We start from the raw sequence: 24,552 nt of genomic DNA, 5'->3' as shown, positions 1-24,552 counted from the left end.
CTCGTCAACACAAAGAAGCCTTTCTCTTTTCTGGTCTTTGACATTTGTCAGAGCTGAAAATCCCTGTTCACAACAATATGTTGTGGAGAACTGTAGAAGAATAGCTAATGCTCTTGAAGAGATGCGTGGATACTGTTTCTGGGGTTGTATATCCAAAAAGAGTCCAGTGGCATACTCCCGTGTTTCATTTTCAAGGTGCAATCACTCGAAATGCAGGCATTTCCTCCTCCTCCTCATCCAATGTCAGACCTGAACAGCTGGAATTCGCAAAGGGGTCTCTAACCCAGTCGAATTTTTCTGTAGGCAACGATGGGAAGTAAAGATCAATCTTTACTACCAGTGTTGCAAGATGTTCCTGTATGAGGCCGTACAATTCATTGCTTGTTTTAAAACTTTTTACCAGTGGGAACATTTCGAGGTTGTTGCATCGCTCTTCCGAGCCAGAGCTGAAGCTTTTTTTGAATGCAGTTAGTTTGTCTGTAGTTGTGAGGATATTGTCATCGCGGCCTTGCATACTGTCATTGAGCACATTCAACCGGGAAAAGATATCGGCCAAATATGCCAGCTTTGCACACCAGTCATTGTCATCCAGTTGGTGGTATAGTGTGTTCCCTTCTTGTTCCAAAAATTCTCTTAATTCGTTCTTCAGTTCCAACACCCGATTTAAAACTTTTCCGCGGGACATCCAGCGAATCTCCGAGTGCAGAATTAGGCATTGATGTTTTGATTCCATGTCTTTGCAGAGTTGAGCAAATAACCGCGCCTTTAGTGGTTTTGCTTTGATGAAGTTCACAATGCGCACAGTCTGATCCAGAACCAACTTCAAATCAGCTACAAGGGTCTTGGTGATTAATGCCTCTCTGTGTAAAAAACAGTGCGTTGATATTACATCTGGATTTTTCTGTTTGATGAGTGCCGCCAAGCCTCTCACATTCCCTATGATACATGGCGCTCCATCCGTACAAATTCCAATACAAGAATCCCATGAAATCTCAACTTTTTCCAAATACTCAGACAAGGTTTGGAAAATATCTTGTCCTCTGGTATGTTTTTCAAGTTACTTGCAAAATAGAAACTGAGAGATTATTTCGTCATTGTGAATGAATCTGATATAGGCAAGCAACTGTGCTTTTCCACTAATGTCGGTCGATTCATCAACTTGAATGGCAAATTTAGAATTCTTCATACTTTCGGAAACACGCTTCTCAATATTAGCTGACATATCAACTATCCTTCTTCGAATTGTATTATCAGACAAAGGAATTTCCATAACTTCTCGCTCAGCATCATCACCAAACAAAGTTTTCGCAATCAAGTTGCAGGCAGGCTGAATCAATTTTTCAGCTATTGTATGTGATTTTGGCTGTTGAGCAATCAATTCAGCCACTTGGTAAGATGCATCTGCATCTTATCTGAGACTGTCATTCATTTTTTGAAATATGATCGTTGGCATTTCTGCTGTTCCAAAAGCCTTTCAAAATATTGAACATCCTTGTTTGCCAGATTTCCATGTTTTGACAACAGATGTCTTTTCATCTTGCTTGGGACCATATTGGAATTGGAAAGCTTCTCACCACAGATCAAACACATAGGCTGAGGTACGTTTTCATCTCCAGTCCATGTGAAACCGAGACTCAGATAGCTATCCATATATTGTCGACAAACTTTCTTTTTTGGAGATTTGCTTGGGCCTGTTACTGGTGTAGAATTAAATGACTCCTCAGCACTCTGTTCGAACGGCAATTCTGGATCACAACGTGGACTCGGATCGTCCTCAGCATCACTTGATGCCCTTGCTCTCACTTTGGAAAAATATCTATCCATGTTTAAATGTTTCTTTGATTGTCCTTGAATCTTCCCGCCACACTTGCCATCCTCTCTTGCCGCACCAGTGTGGCGCGCTGCACCCTTTGGGAACCACTGACATAGAGAATAGTAAGTATATAGAACTCTGACATGTACATGGTTGAAGCAGCGCACATTGATCATTTAAGCAGATGTTTGACGGAGACAGGATGGAATAGAGCAAAATGGAAGCAGAGTAGAAGAAGCAAAGTAATTGGAGAAGAGGGAGACTTGTGTGGCATATAAATGTCAGCATACACCTGTTGGGCTGATGGCCTATTGCGGTGTTTATGAATTCTACACTGAACTAGAGTCAAGACAGTATAATACAAAAAAGAGGTATCTATGAAACTGTACAGCACTTTGGTCAAATAATTTCTGTTTCTTATTGGAGGCAGTGCAGAGAGGATTCATCCTGAGTGCCACAGGTCTAAAGTAGGGGAGATAGAGAAACCTAAGCTTCTATCCTAGTCTTGAGGTGAAAGGCGAGATAGAAGATAAACCAATGAAGGGTTATGGAGAACGGGCAGGAAAGTGGAGTTGTGGCCGAGACCAGATCAGCCATGATCATATTGAATGGTGGAGCAGGCTCGAGAGGCTGAATTGCCTACTCCTGCTCTTAGTTCTTATGTTCTTATGACAGGGTGGATGTTGAAAAGATGTTTCCCTTTTGTGGGAAAGACTAGAACTAGAGGTTACAGTTTAAAAATAAGTGGTCTCCTATTTAAGATGGAAATTATTTATTTTTTTCTCAAGAGGGTTGTGAATCCTTTGAACTCTCTTCGTCAGAGAGTGGTGGAGGCAGGGTCACTGAATATTTTTAAGGCAGAGGTAGATGGATTCTTGACTAACAAGGGAGTTAGAGGTTATTGGGGGTAGGCAGGAATGTACAGCTGAGGCCACAATCCTATCCGCCATGATCTTATTGGATGACAGAGCAGGCTCGAGGGGCCGAATGGCCTATCCCACTCCTAATTCATATGTTTGTATAAAAAACGGTGGGAGAAACAAAATCTCCCAGAATAGCTTCATTCTGAGTTGGCAACCCTAAGAATAGGTGATAAGATAAAGAAAATAGTTAAAGGAATGATAAAAGAAAATCTTTAAAATATTTTAAACCACATTGCAAACTTGGGTCAAGACAACATGGGCTTGAACTAGTAAAAGACAAATTCAGGATCAGGTTAGGAAGGCCACAAGCATGTGGTCTCTGAAATGCAAGTGAGAAACCTGAACAATTGGATGAATAACAATTAGATTCTGCAGAAACTCGAGTGTCATTCTGGGCAGATAAGATAAGATGAATAAAATGGCCTTCTTCAGTTGTAATTATTTTACAATCACAGGATTATCCCCCATTATTCTGTAGCAGTAGTCCAGAAACTGGAGGTGCAATTGGCAGGGCAGTGAGATTAGGATGGATGAGCAAGGAAAATTACTGACTGACATGTCTGCGAAGAATATGACGCAGATTCAGGAAAAGGAGAATGATGGTGGTTATTAACCAAAGTTTTGAGATAACGCATACAAGCTAAAAAGGAAAGAGAAATGTACACGGAGATTGTGAAATGGTGGATGGGTTACATCACCAACAGATGAGAAAACAGAAACAAGTTTGACATAAAAAGCCAAAGATTGTGGATCCCTTTGCAGTCTAATAGTGGATGAAATCCTTGTCTCCCTTGGGCAGATGCTGAGAGATTAAGCAATTTGAAATATAAGGCACAGTCTCAGGATAAGGGGCCTATCATTTCGGACAGAGTTGGGAAGATATTACTTCACTCAAAGTGTTGTAAATCTTTAGAATTCTGTGCCCTGGTGGGTTGTGGAGCTCTATCAGTGAATGCATTTAGGCTGGGATAGACAGATTTTTAGTCTCTCGGAATTAAGGTCAGCAAACTAGAAAATGGAGTCAAAGATCAACCATGATTGTATTGAATGACAGAGCAGGCTCGATGGGCCGTACGGCCTACTCCTGTTCCTATCTCTTATGCTCTTGATGTGCAGTGTGTTCTACAGACAGGGAGATCCCAGGTTTGTGCTGAGTTAATTGGTCTCTGTCAGATGTTGAAACATATGCTTTCATACCTTGGGTTAGGAAAGGGAAAGTTCTGACTCACTTCCAGTGGAAAAATATACATTTGTGACTGTTGGAAGGGGACAGGATACTAAAGATTAGCTACTTGAGTCTCATTACTGGACAGAAGCCAGCACCACCAAACTGCACTCTGGGGAAAAAAGGAAGAAATCAGCAATGTTAAAAAATATATACAATATTAAATCAACTTTATAGTCTTGAATTAATCCTGATCCTGGTTGCGACAGTGTCGGGTATAGCGGTTAGCTGCTGGGTTGATGTCCGGTCTGGGGAAAATTGTGACATTTCCAGTGAGCACCTGTCTTAAGCTGCATTGTGCCAGTCACATTCTTTCTCTAATGAGCTCTTAAATGCTGGAAGCTTTTTTAAACAAAATGAATTCCACTTTGAATGAATAATATGTTGTCAACCACCATAATTCAGAACAACCTGCTGTACCACATTTTCACAGAATACAATGGCAATAAGCATAAAGTGCACACAACAACTCACTATTTTAAACCAGCTTGGTTACGGAAATGTATACAGTAGATCTGTGAGATTGCTATCACCAGTATGTAACTCAGATGCGGTGATCCACCAAGAACTGGATTGTGCAGGTTTTTCACACTTTGTCATTGTTGCTTTATTTTGATTCAGATAGGATTTTGAAGCGTTGACCTGTACTCCAGTATTGTTTGATAATAATTGAGTCAATTATGTATCTCTTGTGAATGAGGACTGTATCCGTAAAACTTTACAGTTGAAAGAGAAATGTTCAGTTTATTTTGTGCCGGCACTAGCAAGTGCCAGGAAGCAAACAGTTAAAAGCCATGCCTGATTTCAACCTTCAGCCACAGAGGTCGGCTTTTTTTTTTGTGTGGGCTTCTCAAAATTTGTTTCCAGCAGCAAACCAGAGCCGGGTGATGTGTTCACTGGATATGTGATTTCCCAGAGTAGGTGCAACACCACATCCAGGATTGCATCCATTGCAAAGCTACTGCCTTTCTAGGGAAAGCCTGATTCTATTGGGGAATACTCAAGACTGAGATGGGGGAGCAATGAGGACAGTGCGGCTTTTTCTTTTAACTTGGACACAGCAATGTAAATGACATGACACATACAACATGAAACTTGGAAGCTTCTTCAAAAAGTGTTATCAGATCATTCAAATCAAGAGGCAAAAAGTATTAGGTAGTTTAGATCTTTTAAAGGAATCATATGCATCAAATCTGGCAACAATTGCTCTGTGTACTTTTTCCCATCCTGAAGGTTTTAAACACATGGTAGCAGCATTTGATTCAGTGCTGTCTCTCCCTCTCTAGAGAATATCAATCGTGGGAATCTAATCTTTTCAATAAATATTAGTTTCTGACTCAATCAGCTATTTTCTCCAAGTTTGTTGGGACTTTATCAAAATATTTAAATGTTTGAAAGTGGTTTCAAGGCCTCAGCGCAATTGTTGAATCTGTGTATGTGTGCTTCCAAGTGTTAGTTCAAATGGCTATTGATTAAGGCTTTCTCTGTTAAGGTTCAGTAACATCCATGTGAAAATGGGCTTTGTGTTGGAGTATGCTTCCCTTGAGAATCCCCTTTTAATTTTGTTGTGCCTCGCATTCCTGCTTTAATTGATTTGAAGAAAACGTTTTGCGTCATGAAGGTTGTTCGGTGAAGCAACTTCATCTCATTGGTAAACTCCTTTTGTAAAATGCTCATGCAAATGTAACATCTGTTGTGTGAACATTCCCTGGGTTCTTGTACACGTGTGCGTGTGCCCGTGTCCAAACGAAACCCTAATGCTCAGAGTATTAACTGCTGTGTAGTTGCATGTCTCGTTTGCTGAAATGTGCTATTCAAACAGAAAACGACCTACTGCAGAGCTGCCAAGAAAAGGGATGGAGTTGGCGACTAGGGAATGGTGTTTGTGGTTGAAGACAATGGTTTTGATCAAGCCACTATTTAGTTGGGAGGCAATTTCTGTTTTATGCAGGACTGGATTTCAGACAAGCAGTGTACAAATCTGACAATGCTGTGGGTGAAAGAGGTGGTGAGGAGTTAGAGCCAAGTGTTAGCGTTCACATGGACTCTGGCATTGTGTTTTGGAGTGTTGTTGTGAGGGGCAGCATGAGAAATGGCAATCTTGGGACCAAGATTCATGCAGAACACCAGAGTTAATGGTGTGGGTGCAGATAGTTCTCTGGCTATGACCTGATAGATACAAATGAGTGCAGTGCCATCCATTTGATTGGAAAGGAATCTGGAGTTAAAAAGCTCAAAGTCCTAATTGGGGCTTTGGGTGTCACACCTTTGTAAAGCTGTAGATGATCATCCAAAGTGCATTCCCTCTGGGGCAGGACACAGAAGTCAGGACTCTTTTGCTGCTCGCAAATGTGCCACTCGGGGTAAAACAGTTACTCATTGAGATTTTCATGCAGCTGCTGTGCATTGGCATAGAGAAGGGTGCCTAAAACGTCCCCCACCAGTGCAGCAAACTGGAGACCGACTGAAAACTCTTTTTCATTGGAGTTAACAAAGCCCTTTATGAGCCTAATTGGCTACCTTCTGTGTGACGGCAGGCAACCCTGCAGGTTCTGAACCTGTCTCAGCAAAAATGGCCAGTGCTGGAACAGGGTCAGGAAACCAGTATGTCAGCTCGCAATTTTGCATTCCTATCCACGCCCATTCTCGCCCTTAGGGCAGGACTTTCGGGCCCAGCTGTGTGGGGGAGAAGCAGAATGATGCCTTTGTCATAGTTTCGCCTTATAAAGATACCTTTGCTCCAAAGATCCTTTTCTGATCTGTAACCTTTGGCCATTTTGTTTAGAAATACAAATCCAAACCCAAACCAATTAACCAAACTGAGAACATGAATTACACTTGGACTGCAGTGGAGAAGCTTCGATTCAGATTACAAAATTGTAAAACCTACATTTATAGAGTTTTTAAAATACTTTTCCAATTCAATCAAATCAAGTCCAATTCAGAGTCTCAACAAGTTGAGACATTTCCGATCCAGGCTGACAAGACAGGGTATGCAACCCCTACCCTGTCTTGGGCCTGATCTACATGAGCCAAGCTGATTGGAGTAGGCAGAGGTTTCCTCCTCCAAGGCTTGATCTCATTTGCATCTTAGCCAAAAGGCCGAGATGCCGCTTTAAAAAATTGCTTCATATGAAAATGAAGCTTAAATGCAACCCAATGACCTCAACCAAGTGCAGCATCAGCAGACCACACTTGATCTTAGCCAAAAGGCTGAGAAGCTACACATGCACAGGATGCAACGATATTCAACAAGTTCACTTATGAAATGCACTCATTGTTGTTATGTAGTCAAGCTCATCCATTTAATTTGTGGTTAGCAAATTCCCTGAAGCAACACCCGGGATAAAGACATCTTGCTTTTGAAGTATTCATTGGAGGAAAGGTACATTAGTCAGTACAAGGGCAAGCTTCTACACTGTTTGAAAATCCAAGAGACATTTGATGTCCAATTGAAAAGGAGGATTGGCCCTCTATTAAATGTCTCATCTGAAAGACTTCTAACAATGATAGACTGAAGTGCCAACCTGATTTCTGGAGGAAATTTCTGGGACTTGGAGCTAGAAACATTAGACTCAGAATCGTGAAGACTGTCAATTGAAATAAGTAAGAGGAATGCAGGCTGCTGTGCATCCTCCTCTGGAAGGCAGTGGTGGCATGTAATTGTAGTGTGCCTTACCACAGTGTTTTGAATCAAACACCTGAGATTCACAACTCTAAGGTACCGGTACTTTGAAGGACAGTGGTCGTGTTGGAGCTAAACGCAGCACAGATATCAGTGCAAGGAGCGAACAACTTATCTGTGTGGTGTTGGCTATTTTAGAAAGTAGTACGAGGGGAGGAACCTGAAGATTCTAGCCTGTTTTTCCCAATGGGATTAATGATTGGTGAGGATTGGCTTGACAAATGTAAAAACATTTCTTTTCTTCAGGGTCTTGCTCAGGTGGTCACTCAACACTGACACAGAGGGCAAGATTTTAAAGCCTCACTCATCCTGAAACCATAAAATCCCACCCAAGGTCAACGGACCTTCCCATTGTCTGCATCTTGCCCGCTTTGATTTCCGTGGTGGGCGGGGTGGTAAAATTCTGGCCAGAGTCTCAGTGAGCTATTTATCTGGCGAGGGGTTGGAGCAGAGGGAATTATAGTCAAGTCTCAATCTCTCCTCCTGTGACTTGATACTTTACTATTTGAGATTTTAACTATTAATCAAGAAAGAAAAGGTTTTTAAAAAATAGAATTGCTATGAATGATTTGAAGAAAATTGATAATCAAGTTGGTTATTTTTTAAAATCTTGGGTAAGTTTTTACTTGACCATCTGAGGAAATATGTGAATAAACTCTTGGTTTGGCTTCTACTTGTCCTGTACCATAAAACATCATTGTTTTCACTGGCATGATTTTGAAAGGAATTCTTTCTCTCCTGCAACATATTAGTTAGGCCGGAGGTGAGGAGAGGCCATTTGATTTGTTAACGCAGTTAACCTGTACCCCACAATCAATGAATCATTCTTTCCTTCCATGGCAGTAAGAAGTGAACCATTGCTTGCATCTCTGCAACTGCTCTACTTTGAACTCAGTCACAGTAGGAGATTTCAATGGGACAGCAGCAACACTTTTGGGATGCCCACAAAGCATTCCTGAAGAGGTCAAACATCATCATTGGCTCACGGGAGTCCCTGGCTTGTTTTTAAAAATTTGCTCATGAAATATAGGCACCTCTGGCTAGACCAGCATTTGTCACCCATCCCTAATTGCCCTTGAAAAAGTGGTGGTGAGCTGCCTTCTTGAAGAACTCCATTCTGGTGCAGGGACACCCGCAGAGCTGTCGGGGGTCAAGTTCCAGGATTTCAACCCAACAGCAACAGAAAAAACAAGCCAGGGACTCCTGTGAGTCAGTGAGGATGTTTGGCCTTCTTGTGACTGACTAAAATGGAACAAGTTCATTCAGGAAGGCACGAGGTACATTGAGAGGTTTCACCAGGAACACGCACAGGCGAAGCTGAGGCATTGAAGAGGGCATGCACCCCTCCAAACAACTTATCTACTTAATCCTTGAAGCACTACTTTCTCCATATATGGGAGAATCTAGGGCGGGACAGTGGTTAGCACTGCTGTCTCACAGCGCCAGGGACCCAGGTTCAATTCCGGCCTCGGGTCACTGTCCGTGTGGAGTTTACATATTCTCCCTGTGTCTGCGTGGGTTTCCTCCAGGTGCTCTGGTTTCCTCCCACAGTCCAATGATGTGCGGGTTAGGTTCATTGACCATGCTAAATTGATCCTAGTGTAAGAGGAATTAGGAGGGTAAATATGTGGGGTTACAGGAATAGGGCCTAGATGGGATTGTGGTTGGTGCAGACTTGATGGGCCGAATGGCCTCCTTCTTCACTAGGGATTCTATGATCGCGCATTAGACTTATCAGCCATTTTGGAGCCAATGGAACTGGAGTGGAAGCAAGTCATCCTTGATCCTAAGGGACTGTCTAAGGAGAGAAGGGAGCATCTCTGTACAGCTGTGAAAACCTTTCCCTGGCTACTTTCAGCAACTAATATTACAGGAGTACTCTGTTTCTGTCAAATCTTTATTCCATAAAGATTTACTGGACAGCTATCTGGGATACCTTGCTGACCTACCTTCCCTCCTTTTCATCTCCTTGACACAATCTGTGGTGACCATGCTGATATTGGCTATTGTGACAGACTGGGTATTGAATTAATAACCTGTCTGCACTACCAATCCCTCTGGTTTGTGCTGTGGGAGCTGTGTTTCCAACATACAAACATAGAAAATAGGAGCAGCAGAATGTAACACGGCCCTTTGAGCCTGCTCCGCCATCAAGTATAATTATGGCTGATAACATCATGATAGTGACTATACTTCAGAAATACCTCATTGGCTGCAAAACACATTGGGATGTCCTGGGGCTCAGAAAGATGCTACATAAATGCAAATCTATTTTTAATGTGTGTAGTATCTTGCAAAAACGGACAACCAGAAGTAGATAATGAATGAAGAGTTTATTAAGGCCAGTAACTAAATACAGAGGGTCATATAAAGGCTATCGTACTCCATGGCTCCAAACTCCTAACTGGCGAGGAAATACCCATGCTCAGTTCTAGGATTCGCACGCTCCAGCCTGATTGATTGAAGGGTCATGTGACCGTTCTTTTGGATTTCTGCTATCTCAAAACTCCCTTTCAAGCCCGATTTTTGGCTACAAAATTACACATGAGTAATTGTTCTAAAAAGCAAATTTATCAACTTTGCTGCATGTGTTCTTACCATTTGTTTTTGAAATGCTTGAAAATACAAGCTTACTTAACACTAACTATGTAAGCATGTTTTTTTGTGTCGGTTCCTTTAGTGAAACCGATCAGCAGCATAGTATTATACATCTGCACCCTGTACTGCTGGTGAGTGATGGGACAGCCTTGTGTTCATTTTAAAACTGTGCAGGAAGTGCAAGTTTAGACATGAAAATTGCACAGGAATACTCTCAAATTCTGGACTCTTATTCAATGCAGCAAATAATGCAGATTTGCTGATTCAAGTTGCAGGGTTTTGTAGGTAACATTGGGTGGAATTCTCTGACCTCGCCTGCAGCTGGGATTTTCCAGTCTGCGTGCAGTGAACGGAGATTTGCTGAGCGCCAAATTCTCCATTCTCGCTGGCAGCAGTGGCGGGGTGTGGGAGACCGGAGAATTCCAGCCACTACTTCACTATAATTTGGGGTTTTAAACTCCATGTAGATCATTTCTTCTTCAATGTGTGTGCCAGTTTAATTGCTCTTCCTAATTTCCATTATCTCTGCTATTTACTGAAATCCCAAACTCTTTCTGTCTCTCTCGTAACCTTTGAACTTTATGGAATGTCTTTGCAAAATTAACTCATTAAATATTTTTTTTAGCAGGGAAATACCTTAATTTCAGGACATAACTTTAGTAATGCAGCACTTGCCTACTGAATAATTATTTTTTATTATTAATTATTTAAGTGTTCAGGGGATGTGGATAGGTTAATAAAGACTTATTTTCCCCACTGCCACTGTCTCCCTTCACAAGGGATCTGACTTCATTCAGTGATGATAGCTCTGCATTAGTTATGGTTAGTCAATGCTGCGTTTGATGTTGACCTGAAGTGTATTGGTTTCGAGGAACTTTTAAGAGACGTAACCTTAACAAATTCCTGTGTATTTACTATGCAGCTGCGTAAAACCCATGTGTTGGAAACGGATGATTGCAGAATAAGGAGTACCATGGCATAACAGCAACTTAACTATGCCATTATAAAAGTACAATACTGTGGACACTGTAAATCCGAAATAAAAACAAAATGCTGGAGATATTCACCAGGCCAGGAATGGGCCCATCAGAAATGAATGAAAGGTCATTGACCCAAAATGTTTAGCCCTGTTTCTCTCTCCCACAGATACTGCCTGACCTGCTGAATATTTCCAGCATTTTCTGTTTTTATTACCTATGCCATTAGTTTAGAGTGACCAGATTTTCAAAAGTCAAAAAACCGACACACATTGAAATGTTTGGGCTCTGTGATGATTGACATGTTGGGTGACCAATGACAGGAGTCTGGGGAAAGGGCAGTTGAAGGCAGAAGATTGTGCCAACGTCTCCTGGAATAAGTCCAGCTAGAGTTGGCAACATTATTAGGACCCCCAATTATAGTCAGAGTCATAGAGGTTTACAGCATGGAGACAGGCCCTTCGGCCTAACTTGTGTCCATGCCTCCCTTTTTTTTGAAACCCTAAGCTAATCCCAATTGCCCGCATTTGGCTCATATCCCTCTATACTCTTCTTACCCATGTAACTGTCTAAATACTTTTTAAAAGACAAAATTGTACCCGCCTCTACTACTACCTCTGGCAGCTTGTTCCAGACACTCACCACCCTGTGTGTGGAAAAAAATGCTCCTCTGGACACTTTCGTATCTCTCCCCTCTCACCTTAAACCTATGCCCTCTAGTTTTAGACTCCCCTACCTTTGGGAAAAGATATTGACTAGCTAGCTGATCTGTGTCCCTCATTATTTTATAGACCTCTATAAGAGCACCCCTCAGCCTCCTACGCCCCAGGGAAAAAAATCCCAGTCTATCCAGCCTCTCCTTATAACTCAATCCATCAAGTCCCGGTAGCATCCTAGTAAATCTTTTCTGCACTCTTTCTAGTTTAATAATATAATAATTTTCTTAATGAAAAACTGAACGAAGGCTTTATTTTTTCCACAAGATTCCAACCAGAATTCTCTATTCCGCTCAATTTCCCCCTCCCCACTGGCCTCCGTCTTTCTCTTTTTCTCTATTTCTCTCTCTCTCTTTCTTCACACCCCCCGCCCCCAACCACAACTGGAGTCCATTCTCCCATACTCACCTTCTGTGTGAAATTCCTGATTGGCCATTCCATCAGGTCATTCCAATTGGCTAATAAAGGCCCTTTAAAGTTGAACCAACCAGGGCAACGAAAGGTCATCCTGTTCAGAACCAGTCCATTTTGCAGGTAGGGGAGAAAATTACTCCCAGCGGGAAGGATGCAGAAGCTTCCCGGCACAGGAGCTTACGTCGGCAAGTGGCGAAATTCCAATTCTTGGTGCAACCGGGAGGGTTTTTGTTTGCTTTCTAAATGGAGCATAGGTTTAAATGGATGAGGGGGAAAAGCGAAAAGAGTTGCTGATGCTACACAAAAAAGGTGACTTGTTGATGGAACTCCCTGACATGGTTCATGTGAAGAGGGAAAATCCGCAACCAGGGACATTTGAGTTAGTTTGAGCAAATAGTCAGGGAGCCAGATGTCTAATGAAAATCTGGGACTGTCCTGGCAGAACCAGTACATCTGGCCACCTTAATTGTTTGTCATTAAACTATAAAAGTTTGATGGTGTAAACAATATGGTCTGAATGAACAATAAAAAAATAGCAGTTATATATTCACCGTATCCTGTGAGCTGTTCCATTTAACTGTTTATTGGGCCAATAAAAAGCTTTAACTATGACATGGTGAACTCTATCTGGTAGAACATTTACTATGGTGGCACAGTGGTTAGCACTGCTGCCTCACAGGGACCCGGGTTCAATTCCAGCCTTGGGTGACTGTGTGGAGTTTGCACGTTCTTCCCGTGTCTGCGTAGGTTTCCTTTAGGTGTTCTGGTTTCCTCCCACAGTCCAAAGATGTGCAAGTTATGTGGATTGGCCATGATAAATTGCCCCTTGGTGTCCAAAGATATGTAGGTTAGGTGGATTGGCCATGGGAAATGTGTGGGTTTACAGGGATAGGGAGGGGAAGAGCGCCTAGGCATGATGCTCTGTCAGAGAATTGGTGTTGACTCGATGGGCAAATGGCCTCTTCTGAACTATAGACATTCTATGATTTATGATGCACATTAGTCTGGTTACTAGTGCTAATACTTAAACTCGATCAAATTGTCATCATAGGTTAAAGCTGAAAGTTGAATTCATGACAGCTTGCAACATAATGTCATAAATGTGAATTATTCTGGATACAAACTGCAGCTCTTTCCCATACAAAATCCAATGCAAATTCATCTTTATCAAGCGTACCTTGTGTGTCTTTATCTTGTGTGATGTATTGGATAGAAATGGGATCGGTTCACTTTTGTATTGGTTCATTTGACTTTGGCAGTGTGAAATAAAATTGAGTTGGAATTTGTAAACATTACATATGCAGAATGTTGGATTTAATATCTGTTCAATTCAGATGCTGACAGCATAACAGAAGCACAAGCAGGTAATTACATGATATTCCAATGTGTCATGTGCCTAGAGGGAAAGTTGAGCTGATTTCACGCCCTGCCACTCTGTTTTATTTCTTGTGTTTTTTTTCTCTCCCCCTCCTCCATCTGAGGATGTGAATCTCCTGTTGTTCATGTTTTTCATGTGTGAGGTTCAACTGATTGTTGCTGGCCTTTTCAATAGCAGTGTGATGGTGACATTGTGGTAATGTCACTGGACCAGTAGTCCAGAGAAGCAGACAAATGTCCTGGATAGCTGGTTCAAATCCCACCACAGCGGGAATCAAAAGCTAATCTAATGTCCTTCATGGAAGGAAATCTGTCATCCAGGTCTGGCCTGGCCTACGTGAGACTCCAGGCCCTCAACAAAGTGGCTGGCCACATTGTCAAGCCACTCAGTGGTACTAGACTACGATGGTAAAGTCAAAAAGGAATAATACTGGACAGCCTCCTGGCATCGACTTGGGCACCAGTAATAACTGGTACGCCAGCCTTGCCACTGTGGATGCAATAGCAACAGATGGACTGCAGCAGTTTAAGGCGGCAACTCACCACGACCTTTCCAAGGCCAACAAATTCCAGCCATGCCAACGTTGCCCTTGCATGTTGTCCTGAAATCAACTTTCAGCTTTAACCTATGGTGACAATTTGATTGAGTTTAATAATTAAATATTACCACCAGTAACTAGAATAATGTGTACTTGATAAATGTTCTGCTAGATAGAGTTCACTGCGCCGTAGTTAAAGCTTTTTGCTGGCCCAAAAAACAGTTAAATGAGACAGCTCACAGGGTACAACGAATATGTAACTGCTAACGTTTTATTGTTCATTCAGGCTGTAGTGTTTTCCCCACTAAACTTTTACAGTTTAATGACAATCCAACGAAAAGAATAGATTACACAAAGGGTGCAACTGGAGCAGAGGCCAGTCCTAACTTTATTGGATCTCCAGGTAGGACAACGTCAGCTAAGGATGCAGGATAGCAATCAGGAATGAGAACACTGGCCTGACTCTTCATTCTCCCAAATCTCCCCCCCCCCGCCCCCCCACCACATCGAGTAAGTTGACATCAATTTTATCACTTTAATTGTTACCCAAATGAGATTGATCGACTGAGGATAGAGTTGGAAACAGGACAGCAAACTCTTCCCTTTGATTTAAAATGGAAAATCACAGTAGGATGTTTCTAAAAAAAAAGTTCACTAAAATAAGATATTGATGGATCAATTGTGAAACCCTTCATTACTCTTTATTAATGGCTTGCATTGTAACATCTTGTATTTGGAGCCTTTGTGTGCTCAGAGTAGTAACTGTCCAAATATATTTCTGTGCAGTCTGCGAATTGCTGTAATATTCTATGACACACCAATGTGTATTTAATATTTTGTGTTTTAACAGCTATGAAAATTTATATAAAATCAATAATTTTTTTTACACTCGTGCTTCCATTTTCTTACACTTGAAATGTGAATGATGCTGCTTTTATTGCCCAGATGTAATTGTCCCATATTAGTGGTTTTGGCAATGTCAGTAGCTGACTTGATACAATCTTTACAGCACAGATTGTTAAATCATCCCTATTATAGATGTATTTGTATGTGTATATATTTATATATGTTATGGCATATTTATCAATGGATGAAACTTAATATATTTGCAAAGAGAAATAAAGGTGGGCTTCCGATATATAATTTGATTTCACTTTGTATCCTGTTGATACATCCTGAATGCTTTAAACAAAAGCATCTGGTGAAATTGCTTGGTTTGCAGAATGTAGTTTTTAATTTCCTTGTGAAATTAAAGGTCTCATTACTGTGCGGCATTCTTCTCCTGACGAGAAGGTTGCAGAGGCATCCGTTCTGAGCCTTTCCCACAAAATTCTAAGGGGTGAGACTCGCTAGTAGGGTTGGACTTTATATTTTCTTGCTGGGGGTGGTATCGCAATCCCATTAAACGGAGGGCAGACAGATGTCAAAATCAGCAGCCCCCTCATTATATTAGAATGATTATTTAAGGTTTGATTAGGCTTGTTATCAAGCATATTGACTTGAATAATATGTTGCCCCTGCCATAATATGTTTGCAGCACCAAACTTGCCATAAAGAGATCCAGGCAGTGGGTGACTGAACGGGTCGTCCGACCTGACTGTCTGCCCCTCTACTGCAGTTATATTCGCGGCCAGGTGTCCCTGGAGAGGGAGCATGCGGTGTCCATGGGTACCATTGAGGCCTTCTGTGCACGTTGGGCCCCATAGGGACTGGGGTATGTTATTGACACTTTTAATCACATTTTGGTTTGATGTTTTAAGTTTCCTTTACGATTTGTTTTTTTGTTTTGGGAGGTCCCTCCTTTAAGGGGCTGCCCCTTTTACTTTGTCCCTCAATTTATTAGATTTCGTTTATTTGGTTTGCTAAAATGATTGACAGCAGGGTGGGAGTGGAAGACCCGGGTTTTAACCTCAAATGATTAAAGGACGGGAAGGAAGGCAGGGTGGGGGCTTGCTCTTTGGGGGCTGCCCTCTGCCAATTGTGTGGCAGCCCTCCTTAAACTGAATACCTAATTTCCTTCCTACCTTTTCTCTTAAACCACCCCCACCCCCCTCACCCCAACTGCCTCTGACCTTAACATGCCCAAATCCCCAGACTTGCTTGCCCTGGGATCCTAGACCTTGGGCATCTCTTTTCAGCTACAATCCTGGCAGCTGCCCTCCCGGGTCTGATGAAGCTACTTGTCAATCCAGTAGAATTGGTCAATGTGTCTGCAGTGCTGTACTGCTGTCCAGTTAACGGTTGAGAGTCAGGACTGAGCTGCAATGCTAGAATTGCCTGAAGAACAAATGGATTAGGAAGCAAATAATAGATCAGAGTCTGTGCTCCTGTGTGAAATTTGATAAACCTTTGCTGAAAACGCACAAATGTAGCCATTGGGTGATCACAGTGCGGGCTTGTCTGTGTGTCGTGGCTTGTTGGTTGGTCACTTAACCAATTGCAGGAGGAATAGTCTCATTAATTATATTGCCACGAGCAGAAGACTCATCAACTGCGCATTGAGGCCACCACTTTGAATTTGAAGGTTCTGCCCATCCGAATGAGGGAGATTGAGAAAGGATTGCTGATGGACTACGTCTCAAACACAATTAGAAGTGAAAGTAGGATCGAGGATTATTTAGAACATGAAATGAAAGGCACATCAATTACAGGTTTATTAGTAATACAAAGTGTGATGACAACTCTCAACATGGCGTAATAGGAAGAATCTGCATCAGCTAAAAGAAAGGGCGCCAAAGTCACCGAGAGAGGAAAGGAGAAATCTTGATTAAAATACATCATTCCCAGTGGTTAGACACACTGGGAGCGATCTTAGCATTTCGCCCCGCTGGCCAATGGGTGGGACGAGTCGGTAAGATCGCGAGAGAGCCAAGAAGCCAGGTTCACACCCGATTTCTCGTCTCTCATAGAATCATAGAATCATAGAAACCCTACAGTACAGAAAGAGGCCATTCGGCCCATCGAGTCTGCACCGACCACAATCCCACCCAGGCCCTATCCCCATATCCCTACATATTTACCCACTAATCCCTCTAACCTACGCATCTCAGGACACTAAGGGCAATTTTTAGCATGGCCAATCAACCTAACCCGCACATCTTTGGACTGTGGGAGGAAACCGGAGCACCCGGAGGAAACCCACGCAGACACGAGGAGAATGTGCAAACTCCACACAGACAGTGACCCAAGCCGGGAATCGAACCCAGGTCCCTGGAGCTGTGAAGCAGCAGTGCTAACCACTGTGCTACTGTGCCGCCCACCTTATGGGTCAGAACCTTATGGGCGCTGGATATCCAGCATGATCAGCCTCGCGCCCAAAAATAGCATTTAAATATTACAAGTGAGCCCGGGATGGAATCATCCTGACTCACTTTCCTCTGTGGCTTTGCCAGTGATGGTTCTCACTGGCAAGGATCATATATAGTCCCCATCAAAGGGGACCAGATGTGACGGCCTCGCTGGTAGAATTGGAGGACATTGAGGCCCCCCCCCCACCAGGAGGGCGGGTGCCCCTTGGACAGTCCCATCATGGCACCCTAGCAGTGCCATCATGCCACTCTGGCAGTGCAAGAGTGGCACTGCCAGCCTGGCACTCTTGCAGTGCCAAGGGGTGGGGCCTAAGGAAAGGTGGGGCCATACAGGGGCAGGCCATTAAGGTGGCCACCGCTGTGCCATCTGCAACGGTAGGGGGGGGGAACCATTGCCGTGCTGTAACAATGATTGGTGGGGGGACCACTGCTGCTTTATGACAGTGGTTGGTGGCGGGAGTGGGGGGTTGGAGGGGGGGGGTGGTTTGTGTGGGCTGCAATCAATTTGGGTGGAGTGTGGTGATTGGCCTGGGGGGTTCGTGATTGACCGTGAAGCCCTGCGGTGGCGGGGGAGGGGGGGGGCGGTGGATCAGCCAGAAAATTCGGCACAAGCCTAGCAATGACCAGTTTCTACAAAGATGCAAGAAAGCAGACTAGTGTTGTGAGACTTCTTACTGTGTTTACCCCAGTCCAACGCCGGCATCTCCACATCATGGCCAGTGTGCCCAGAGAGATTGGAGAGCATGGAGATCTGACCATCTTAACATCAGGGCCTATTTAAATAAAAGTACTCTGAGTCCTACCTGACACCCAGCCACATTCACTACCTGGCCAGTGGGCAAGAACGCAAATTTGACTGCAGCCTGTGAGAGCCTTTTGCCACAGAAACAAATGACTTGGATGAAGGAAGCGAGTTGTTCGTCCAAGCTTGCAAATCACACAAAGTTAGAAGGGATGGTAAGTTGCGTAGACGGGAGGAGGAAGAAGTGGACACAGACTACTATCAGTATAGTAGGCATGCAGTTTTCTCTGGCTGCTACTTTGTCTTTTAGTCTCCATTTTATTTTGACTATTGCTTGTTTTTCTCATTCCACCATTCCACCCCCCCCCCTCCCCCTCCACCGCAGTCCCAAGCCCTTACTGTGTTAAAATCTATAACTCATCCCATTGTTTCCCACTCAATCCCAGGGCCTCTTTCAGCTTTGTCTTCCTCCTTTCATTTGCAAATTTTAAAAACTCTAGCTGTGGTATTACCTAATTGCTACTCCCTGCAGCGACAGGGAGAGGCTTAGGTAGGTTTCCATTCCTAATTGGACAACTATCTCTTTGTAACTGCTGACTCATGGTTCACACTCAGACATTACCTTCTCAAAGATGTGAAGGGTTGCCCTGAGCAATATTTGCATTTCTTCTCGTGATCATGTGGAGAATAGTTTTTTTTTGGATGGGATCAAGTAAAGCTCCAGAGCTGGGCCAGGAATCATTCATCCTGTTATCGGGATCAGCAAACTAGCGGCAAAATCCAGCCCTATTTGTTGTCTCCTGTGTAACACGCTAAAATTGCTTCTTTTACAGTAGAAATGTGCATAATGTAATATTTAGCCATAATGCTGTATGTACAGCATTGAAGAGCTGCTCACTGATGAGCAACTTTGAATTAAGTCTTCTGATCTTTTAACATGGGATCTAGTCCATTACCTTGTTCTATTTATGACACAGTTGTAAATCCACACGCTTATAAAACTCCATGGGATTGTTTCATGTTAGTGTGTCAATGTGTCAAATTGTGCACTGTTACCAATGTAACAGTAAATTGATGAGGAAATTATTCTCAACTTCTTGTTACTCTGATAATCTAGGACAGCATGTCTTTAAAAAATATTCAATTCAGAACTGTGTGTAATGAAGGTCCAGGCCATCAAACACCACAGGCAATCATGGCCTGGTGCTTCTGCATTGGAGAAATTCTGACTTCTCAATTCCCCTTTATAACTAATAGCCTGTCTGTCATCAAATCAAATTTCACTGTAGTTCACAAAAGTCTCCTCAATCAGCCTTGGTTCAGTTGGTAGCAGTCTCACTGGTGAGCCAGGCTGTAAGTTTAGCTCCCGTTAAGTTTAGCTCCGGTTAAGGATATTGGGTTCATGTCACACTATTTGTAATCCCCACAGCCTGCCGAGACCTGCAGAGTTTCACTGGCTGTCTTGTCTGGAGACAATACACATCTTTTTAGCCTGTCTTGATGCTCTCTCCACTCACATTGTTTGTATCTTAAAGACTTGATTAGTTGTAAGTATTCGCATTCCAACCATTATTCATGTAAATTGAGTCTGTGTCTTTATATGCCCTGTTTGTGAACAGAATTCCCACTCACCTGAGGAAGCGGCTTGGAGCTCCGAAAGCTTGTGTGGCTTTTGCTACCAAATAAACCTGTTGGACTTTAACCTGGTGTTGTTAAACTTCTTACCACATAAGCTCAGCCAGCGATCATAGAAATCATAGAAACCCTACAGTACAGAAAGAGGCCATTCGGCCCATCGAGTCTGCACCGACCACAATCCCACCCAGGTCCTACCCCCATTTCCCTACATATTTACCCGCCATTCCCTCTAACCTATGCATCTCAGGACACTAAGGGCAATTTAATCATGGCCAATCAACCTAACCCGCACATCTTTGGAATGTGGGAGGAAACCGGAGGAAACCCACGCAAACACGAGGAGAATGTGCAAACTCCACACAGACAGTGACCTAAGCCGGGAATCGAACCTAGGTCCCTGGAGCTGTGAAGCAGCAGTGCTAACCACTGTGCTACCGTGCCGATGGGCAACCAAAGCTAGTGAGTGGGCCGCATGAGTGGTCATCTTTCACCTCAGTGGGCCGCAAGATTGAAATCGGGGCTTGTTCATTAACCATGACCCCATGAATAAGATTAAAACATTTAATACAGCAAAACTTGAATTATGTGTTATAGAAAATGCTTAATCATTCACACATTAATAGACCTGTCATCAACTTCAAATGGTAAAAGCAAAATGATTTGCACTTTGGGTGCAGAGGGAGCACACGGCTCACACAGTCAATGTTTTGTAATCAGCAAGCACCTCGTCATGTGCCCTTGTTTTGTGTGTGTATCACTTTATTTGTGCTGGTAGGAAAAAAAACTACATGGATGAAAACCAGCAGAATCTGACATCCCTGCATGTGGTCGACATTCAACAAAATGCCTTGAGGGCCACACTCAGTACCCTGATGGGTCATATGTGGCCCCCGGGCTGCACAACACACACCACTGAGCAAGGCTGACATGTCATTGCATTCAGTAATTAATCCAATGTCCAAGGGATTCTCCCAAAAGCACTGAATTGGCGGGAAAACTGTTCTAGATCACAACTATTTTGTCAGTTCAACTTCTCACTCAAATCTCCCCACTCTGTGCCCTGCAGAGGTCCCAATCGTGAATCTCATTAAAAAAACCCAGGGGGCGGGGCCTATTCACACTGGAGTCTGGAATTCTGCGCATGCGCAGTGGTCCCGATCTGTCAGTCTCCCCGTTTGCTGACCAGCTCAATCGCTGGCCAGCCTGGGACCCCGGCAGTGCTGCCCCTCCAGCCCCCCTCACCCCAGAGCGCCCCGATCTCCAGCCCACGCCTCCACCCCCCACCCCCAGCAGTGGTGATTTTCTCCCCAACCCAATCACTGTCCTCCCTCTATCCCAGACCGATCGCCATGCAGAGTGGCAGTGGGCCTCCCCAATCACCCCTAGGTGATCCCCAAAGGCCCTGCCCCCTTGGCACTGCCTGATGCCCAGTGGGTAATGCCAAGGTGCCTCTGGGGCATGGGCACTGTGCCCTCTGGGCAGTGCCAGGGGCACAGGCTGGCATTGCCAGGGTGCCCATGCCCAGGGGGCATCACCACCCCCCCCCCACCGCCTGACCCCCTGGGGGGCCCCGATTGCCCCCCTTCATTCCGACGGGGTCTCCCTAAACCCCGCCGGAATGAAGTACTCCTGGTGGGGTGGGAGATTCAATCGGGACCGGTAAGTTCCCGATAATTACATTTAAAATGCATTTAAAACATATTTAAAAAAGATTCAAATGACTTGCCTCTCTTCCTGCTGATTTCCAAAGTGGTCTGGTCTCCAACTGTTCTTTGGCGCTGGGAGGTGCGCATGCGCAAATCCTGGGACAAGGCCGGCGACGCGCATCTCCCACCAGAAAAGTTGCGGGTCGGGAAAATCGCCCCCAAACTGAGGCACTGTCTATTATCCAAACCCTTCCTGGTTTGGATAATAGATCCTACAACAAAATTTGAATAAGTGCAGAGGTGTTCTCCCTTTAGTGTCCTGGCCAGTATTTATCCCTCAACCTGCATGATTAAAACAGTTAATCTAGCCATTATCACATTGCTGATTTGGGACTTCAATTGGCTGCCACATTTCCTACATTACGTCATATTGCTCTCTTGGGTGTTAAGAACGTTAATACGTTCTGAAGTCATGAGAAAGTGCTAAATAAATGCAAGTCTTTATTTTTTCTTTAATATTGGCTTTTTTGGCCATAAATATAAAATATTTTAATTTTCTTTCTCATTTCTGTCAAGTTGGAAGACTGTGCACTACAGATGGCTCCAAATGGGAATTATTTGGATCTGGAATTATCACTGGATGAACAGAGGGATGACCTGGAAGGATTCTTTGAAGAAGTTGGGTAAGGAAATCATTTAAGTATTACACATGAAAATAAACAACCAGATTAATAATAGGCAGAATTCTCCGATATCTCTGGCTTTTCCTGCTGGCCAGAATGATGGGATCCTGCACCAGATTCTGCACTTAGAACCTCATTAATTACACACAAGCGAGCTCCCCTCCAAATCTCCTGGTGTGTTGGCAGCTGATTCGTCCGCATGCTGACAGCTGGTGGGTTCAAAGGTCCCGCGCCATATTTAAACACCAGTCCAGCACATTCTCTCTCTCTCTCTCTGTCTTTATCAGACCATGCAGAGTGTCAGCAACCCAGGAGGGAAAGGCTAGCAGCCTCAAGGAGAAATCTACAATTCAACCGCCCCCCCCCCATAATGCACCCATGCTCACTTGGACCTCCATCTGTAGCCTCGTGCATCTCCTTCCAGTAAACACTGTGATATCTCTTTGATCCCCTTGTCATGAGCATTTCATGCAGCCTTGTCGTGGTCCAGCTTTCCTCCCCTTGGTCTTCCCTCTGTCTTCCATTGATAGCCATCCTCATCCACATTCTTGCACTTCTGTCCGCCATCGCCCATCACCACTCCCGATGTTGTACAGCTCTCCTCCCACATTGCTTCCCCTCTCTTTGTTAGCCTCTCCCCAGCCTCATGTTGTTGCAATTTACATCTGTCAAATGTTCGATAAACCAGCTGCTCGCCAGAATCCCGTCTGGCCTTCCAATCTTGCATCATACCAGCAGGAAATTACATTGGTTTAAAACCAGATTGCTAATGAATGGTGTGCACAAGGTGGCCCTCAGTTCAACAAAGCCTTTCTGCCATTGTGCTGCACTGTTCCTGATGCTCTCCTGCCAGGGCATATTGGTCGGTGCCCTCCATCTCCATGTCGAATTGGTCTTCATGGATAGCACCATGCCGTTGCACTCATGGGCCCTCCTGTGTCACCAAATCAGATCTATATAGCGGTGGCTGCATGAGACCCACAACACAGCGCTATCCAGCTAGTCACTGGTGTGTGGCACCAGGGGGAAGGAAACCCTTGTGCTCCCCAAACCCAGGTGCTATATAGATCTGATTCGGTGACACAGGAGGGCCCATGAGTCCAACGGCATGGTGTTATCCATGAAGACCAATTTGACATGGAGATGGAGGGCACCACCCAATCTGCCCTGGCAGGAGAGCATCAGGAACAGTGCAGCACAATGGCAGACAGGCTTTGTTGAACTGAGGGCCACCTTGTGCACACCATTCATTAGCAATCTGGTTTTAAACCAATGTAATTTCCTGCTGGTATGACGCAAGATTGGAAGGCCAGACGGGATTCTGGCGAGCAGCTGGTTTATCGAACATTTGAGAGATGTAAATTGCATTCATGCCACTAGCCAGCGGGAAGATCAACCTGCCATTGGGAGAATTGCAACGTGATTTTATAATGGCAGATTTCTGAGGTTCTTGCTCCCGGCAGATTCTCTGCTCTTGCCCACCATCAAACCCCCTGCCAATAGGATGAGAGTTCCTCCCAATGTCCAATATTTACTAACGAGTACTCTGCATCACTCGGGGAAAATCTGACATCAAGTGAGAATTTGACATTTTTCTATTTTGCCTCTACTGCAAGACTACTTGTTTAACAACTTAAATATTCAAGAAGCTGATTGTTATTGCTGGAAAATTTGTTAATATTCTCATTTCAAAGTGCTATGATGAACTGGTGGCAAATTTTACTGCAATTAATAGTAAGTTCAATCTAGTTTAAAAGAAATCCCCCCAGAATAACACTTTCCTGGTGTAATTCTGCATTAATGACACTCTTTCTTCTTTGAAATATCTCAACTTGGTACACTGAAGTCTTGCAACAGCAATAAGGTGAAAACGTTCTCACTTTTGACTGCAAAAAGTAAGTTGTATCTTGTGTTAAATAAGATATGTTATTGGTTGTGTAACAACCACAGTACTTTACAGCTGGCATGGGCTCGATGGACCAGATGACGACCTTCTATACCGTTATTACTCTGAGACCCACCAAACTCAACCATTTTGCTGTGTTTTTTTTTACAGGGTTAGAGCTACTTGTAGTTTATATGTTGTCAAACCTGAAGTATGTATAATAGTTTGACTTGCACACAAATAGCCATAGTGGAAGTACAATTGGATGCCTGTGATCAGTTTGTCTCAGTTATGGAGTTGGAACTGGACACTAGAAAGCCATGGAAGTCAGCAGTGTTTAATTTTATTTATTGGCTTTTGGGATGAGGGCAGTGTTGGTAAGG

The 24,552-nt window shown here is 43.7% G+C and overlaps 1 protein-coding gene across 6 annotated transcripts in view; it reads left to right on the top strand.

The window, feature by feature from the left end:
• Positions 1–24,552, top strand: part of fhod1 (formin homology 2 domain containing 1) — a 322,304-nt gene that overhangs the window by 10,939 nt on the left and 286,813 nt on the right. For all 6 annotated transcript variants that reach the window (XM_078211000.1, XM_078211005.1, XM_078211004.1 and 3 more), the window contains exon 2: positions 22,178–22,284. In XM_078211000.1, coding sequence (XP_078067126.1) covers positions 22,178–22,284 — 107 coding nt within the window. The remainder of the gene's footprint in view (positions 1–22,177; positions 22,285–24,552) is intronic.

Source organism: Mustelus asterias, chromosome 4 (assembly GCF_964213995.1).
Source record: "Mustelus asterias chromosome 4, sMusAst1.hap1.1, whole genome shotgun sequence".
Taxonomy (NCBI): domain Eukaryota; kingdom Metazoa; phylum Chordata; class Chondrichthyes; order Carcharhiniformes; family Triakidae; genus Mustelus; species Mustelus asterias.
Note: the sequence above shows the minus strand (reverse complement) of the source record. Positions and strands in the feature narration are given on the sequence as shown.